Here is a 5,153-nt window from a genome sequence, read left to right as displayed (position 1 = left end):
TTTGATCTACTTAATGTGTTTTCAGGTTCGCTGTGTTAAAAAAAAAAATTCCAGGGGCGCCTGGGTGGCACAGCGGTTAAGCGTCTGCCTTCGGCTCAGGGCGTGATCCCGGCGTTATGGGATCGAGCCCCACGTCAGGCTCCTCTGCTGTGAGCCTGCTTCTTCCTCTCCCACTCCCCCTGCTTGTGTTCCCTCTCTCACTGGCTGTCTCTATCTCTGTCAAATAAATAAATAAATAAAATCTTTAAAAAAAAATTTCCAAAAATAGGGGCACCTGGTTGGAACATGAAGCTCTTGATCTTGGGGTCGTGAGTTCAAGCCCCATGTTGGGCCTAGAGCTTACTGAAAAAAAAAAAAAGAATCCAAATATAAAAATTATGGATGAACAAATTCCTAAGATTAAAGCAAACTCACTTGTACGATAACCTATAAACTCACCGTATTTGCTTATTCTGAGCATTAACACTTTTGATGGTTTTTACAAATTAGGTGTTAGGACGATATAACATTGTTTTTACATTTATTACCTGAAGGAATACTTCAGAATTAAGTTCCCCTAAGATCATAAAAAACTTTTTAGAAGATGTTATGTGTATTCTGCCTTCCAAGCTGATAATGATGTCCAGATATCAAGGATATTTAAACAAAATCTTGGAGAGGTTAAATGCTAATCTTCTTCAAAAATATCCTTGGTGGGGGATGCCTGGCTGGCTCCGTTGGTGGAGTGCATGACTTTTGATCTCGGGGTTGTGAGTTCGAGCCCCACATTAGGTGTGGAGATTACTTAAAAATGAAATCTTTGAAAGAAAGATATCCGAGGTGAATCGTACACTACTGTTCTAGCAAATTATTTACAATCACCGACAGAGGAATGGATAAACAAGATACAATCTGTCCATACAATGGAATATTATTCAGCCCTAAAAAGGAAGGGCATTCTGACACCTGCTAAACATGGATGAAACTTGAGGACATTCTGCTCAGCGACATACACCAGTCACAAAACTTAAAATGCTGTATGAGTCTACTTCTATGAGGTCCCTAGAGTAGTCAAATTCAGAGAGACAAAAAGTAGAATGGTGGGTGCCAGGAGTTGGGGGGAGGGGGAATGGGGAGTTAGTGTTTAACGGGTACAGAGTTTCAGTCTGGGGTGATAAAAATGTTCCGGAGACGTGTAGTGGAGATGGGCGCACAACACTGTGAATGCATGGAACGCCAGACTTGCACTTGAAAATGGTTAAATGACAAATTTTATGTTATGTATATTTTACACGTTTAAAAAGAGTAACAGGATTGTTATATTAAAAAATTATCCTAAGTGATCAAGTAAACCGCCTTGTAAGTTTATAATGAGAACACTGCATCTCTAACTATCATAACAGGGATAATATTTGAGAATATCCACCTGCTATATTCTCGATTCCCCTGAAAATCCTCTTTTTCTCCCAGGAAGCTGAGAGTTGAGGATGGACCAGACAGGCCAGCTGTGGCAAGGAGTCCAGTGGTCCTGCCACAGAGACCCACAGAGATCTGGGATGTATGGAGGACACAGCTGGTTCTCAGAAATGCGCAGGGCCAGGCCCAGGCAGGATGTGGCGGAGTCAGCCTGGGACCCCTCATTCCAAGGAGAAAACCCGTGCCACTGACAGTACCAGTCCTGGACTTGACCGGAGATGGCCAGTAGGGCGGCCAGTCAGGAAGGGAACCGGAACCTTGGAACAGCTGCCCCAATAGTAGCACAGACCCTGTCTGGACACCCTAACACCGTCTTGGGGAAAAGGGCGAGGAAGTAGATCGTAACCTTGAGTTGATGAACCCAAGGAGACTGAACTAACGTGGAAACTTTTAAATTGTAGAGATGGAAAAACAGTTGATTCTCACTATTCATGGTCCTTATGGCCTGTGAAGTCACCATGCGCCCTGGATGAGGGAATAGCAAAGCGCTGCTTCTGGGGAAATGCAGGGTTACATTCCTGTGTGCCTCTGATCAATTTCATCAACCATCAATATGTAACCTTGTTTTATGGACGCTTCTACTTAAAGACACCTTATTCAATATACGTGGTTGATTTCATCGACATTCAACACACAGCCAACCGCACTAGAACTCATGCTGGAATGAGGCTTATCTAAAGCACCAATTTTCTCCCTAAGTCACATCACAGCCTTTCTGCACTTTGGAACATTAGCCAGCTCTTCCGCACCACGTTTGGGGGTCATTTTAAACAGCAAAACCACTCACGAAAAGCACAGAAAAGTGAAAATGGGGCACCCAACAGGCTATGACAAGGACACTTGTATAGTTCGAGAGCTGAAACAAGAAGGCAGAGCGTGGCCTTGTTCAGCCTTAGCTGGATACGAGCGTGACTGATGATCCAGATTTCTGTCGCTCTGAATTACCGAAAGCGCTGTGAGTAGTGATCTGGGGGTTACAAATCAGTTGGAGCCAGTCGGCAAATTCGCAAACGCAGAACCCACAAGGGAGGATCAATTGTACCCTCATTTGGCATCAGATGTGGTCTGGGTCCCCTCCTTACCTAGGAGGAGGGGAGCATGAGATTTAGACCAATTATGGAAAATGGAAGAATCTATCATTTTCCTCCATAGCGAAGGTGTAAGACTTAGTGTTGGACTCTACCTCCCTGTTATTTAGAGGAACAGAAAGGCAGCTCCACGAGGGGGAGGATTTTTATCTGTTTTGCTCACACTGCATACCATCAGCTCCTAGAACAGTGTAGCACGACATGTCAGTATTTGTTGAATGAACTAAGCAAAGAAAATCACCTTCAAACCAATACACAGGAATTAAACTATTGCAGAATCGTTTGGTTCTGACAGTTACAGTTCCACAGTTTTTATCACTTGACATATATGAAGGGGAAAGGAAAACAGCTCAGTTTTCCAGCTCTTGGAGAGGTTTGGGGCAAAGGAATCAGAAGGCAATATAGGATTTTCTCAGTTGAACTAAGGACAGAGAATAAATGGTATGAGTCAACTCCCTGGCTGACCGGAACCTGAGAGCAGATAAGGAAAATCTCTTCTACAGCCACAGGGAGAAGGACACATAGGTAGCTGGGTAAGATTCCAGGTCCGCCCCGGGGAACAAGTTGACCTCATGTGCAAGTGGAAGAGTCCAGATGAAGGCCGCTTAGGTGATAATTGACATCTCCTCCCGGTCTCTGCTTTCAGACACCGAGTTGATTATGCTTTTTAAATACTTTATAAACTCCAACCTGATCTCTTCGGGGTCATCCTCAAGATTCGAGTGCACCAGCTTCAGCTTGTTCAACGGGGGTGCTTAAAAAGGAAAATAATGTAATTAGGCATGAGCTTTCAAGGAGGGGCCCTTTCCAGCTGCCAGCGACCTGAGTCTTATCGAAGCCAATTTGTTTAACTTTCTAGAGGCCAAAAATACAGTTGTGTCTTGCTTGCCATGGTTTAACAGAGGAAGAAATGTTTCACCGCGCGCCACTGCACTCAGCATCGTGCTCGGCATACAGTAGGTGCCCAATAAAGAGTGCTACCACACTGCCACCTGGTGATGGGATAACAACACTACAAGCCAGTTCCAGGTCCTCTTCTCACACCAGAAAGGAAGAGATTTCTGAATATTCTGTCATCTTCCATGAGCACTCTGTCACCTCTGTCACAGTGTGTGTCACAGGCTAACTGAAAGCTTTTCTTGAGACAAGATCAGTCAGGAAAGAATGTCCCTAATAGTACTGGTGAGCGGCTAAAATCAGGTTTTTTCCCCCTCTTGGTGTCTGCCTGCTTTTAAAGTGTCTCTGTCCTGGCCTCGATGCCATGACAGCTCTTCCAACCTGGAGATTCCAATTTACATGGTAGGAAGAACAAAGGCCAAGGACACAGTAGGTGCTCAATAACTGCACAGAGCCACTGGCTTCAAAGACATGGAGCAATACACAAATGCCCAGACCACTGAAGACAAGAGCTGAAAGGAGAAACGGCAGTCTCCTTACACAAAGTTAGGTTTCCTTTATCACTTCCGGAGCCTGGTTTGTGGTGTGCGATCAGCAGACACTGAGTGTCTTGTAGGAACTGCTGCTGGACGAAGCAGGAATACCACATCTCGATTTCCTTCAGGTGGCTGGGGAGGTCGGCGTTGAAGACGATCACCACCCCGTGCGAGTCCTTCATCAGGGCTGGCCAGCAAGACTCAAACCTGAAAGGCAGAGAAGGAGGCACAGGAAATGTCAGGAGGCTCTGGTTTCTAGCCGAGGCCTTTAAAAATAACGTCTTAGGGTTAACTGATGGATGATTTGTCGTTGTGTCACAACCCAATCAGTTAAGTTTCAAGAGCCACGCATGTCACCAAATAATCGATCATGCCCCTAATACATGCTAGGAAGTGTGCTGGGCCAGAGTCCAAGGTGCTTGGCGGGCAGCTGAGTCTTGAATCATTTGATGAAACCAACCCTCTTTAAAGGAAACGTACTTTGGATCTCCGCCACAATCCCATAGCTCAAATTCACACCCCGTGCCTTTGGTGTTGCTGGTCACGTGGGGGTTCTCAAATTCCAGGATCCTAGAAATAAAAAGAATAGTAGCATCTCCACTTTGAGAAAAGTATACTTTGGGAATGCCACCGTCACCAAAAGGGGGGTGGTGGGCCTCTCTGGGAAACAGATTTGTCACCACTCACCTCACTCCCTGGGTTGGGTTGTATTCGGTGATGTCAGAAGATTCTGTCAGGAAGTTGGCCAAAACAGTTTTTCCACTCTGTGGAAATGAAGATAATAAAAGCTCTTTGCTGAAGAGAAGAAAAGTAAACCATAAATGTGCCCTCCAATAGCTGGCTTGGAATCGGGTGTGATGGCGTGTAGGCCACGTTCACCCCGAGAGTACCAAGGCACAGGGTTCTCTCTGGTTGGGTGGGCCTCGCTGCTTTACTGTATGTGGTGGGCGCAGTCTGGTCTGGGACCCAGCGTGCACCGGGTTCTAACGCTGGCTCTGCCCCTGGGTGACTTTCTTACCCACACTGATTTTCCTGGCTGGTTCTCAGTTAACTTATCTGAGAACAGAAAAGAATTGTTAGTGTGAGTCTCTCTCCTGCCTCCTCTCCACATCGAGTAACCAGTCTGTCACAGATATGAAGCCACTGAAGCCCAGAAAGGGGAGGGGAGTTCCTCAAG

The 5,153-nt window shown here is 45.8% G+C and overlaps 1 protein-coding gene across 1 annotated transcript; it reads right to left on the bottom strand.

Moving 5' to 3' along the window:
- Positions 1-435: 435 nt before the first annotated feature.
- LOC100468709 (intraflagellar transport protein 22 homolog) lies at positions 436-4,709 on the bottom strand. The gene is made up of 4 exons (XM_034652846.1): positions 4,664-4,709; positions 4,457-4,546; positions 3,981-4,183; positions 436-3,297 (listed from the first exon to the last, which is right to left on the bottom strand). Exons 3-4 carry the CDS (start codon positions 4,156-4,158, stop codon positions 3,149-3,151), a joined length of 327 nt encoding a protein of 108 aa, XP_034508737.1. The 5' UTR covers positions 4,159-4,183; positions 4,457-4,546; positions 4,664-4,709; the 3' UTR covers positions 436-3,148.
- Positions 4,710-5,153: the final 444 nt, after the last annotated feature.

Source organism: Ailuropoda melanoleuca, unplaced genomic scaffold (assembly GCF_002007445.2).
Source record: "Ailuropoda melanoleuca isolate Jingjing unplaced genomic scaffold, ASM200744v2 unplaced-scaffold680, whole genome shotgun sequence".
Classification (NCBI taxonomy): Eukaryota; Metazoa; Chordata; class Mammalia; order Carnivora; family Ursidae; genus Ailuropoda; species Ailuropoda melanoleuca.
The sequence above is the reverse complement of the archived record's forward strand: the minus strand, read 5'-3'. Positions and strand labels throughout refer to the sequence as shown.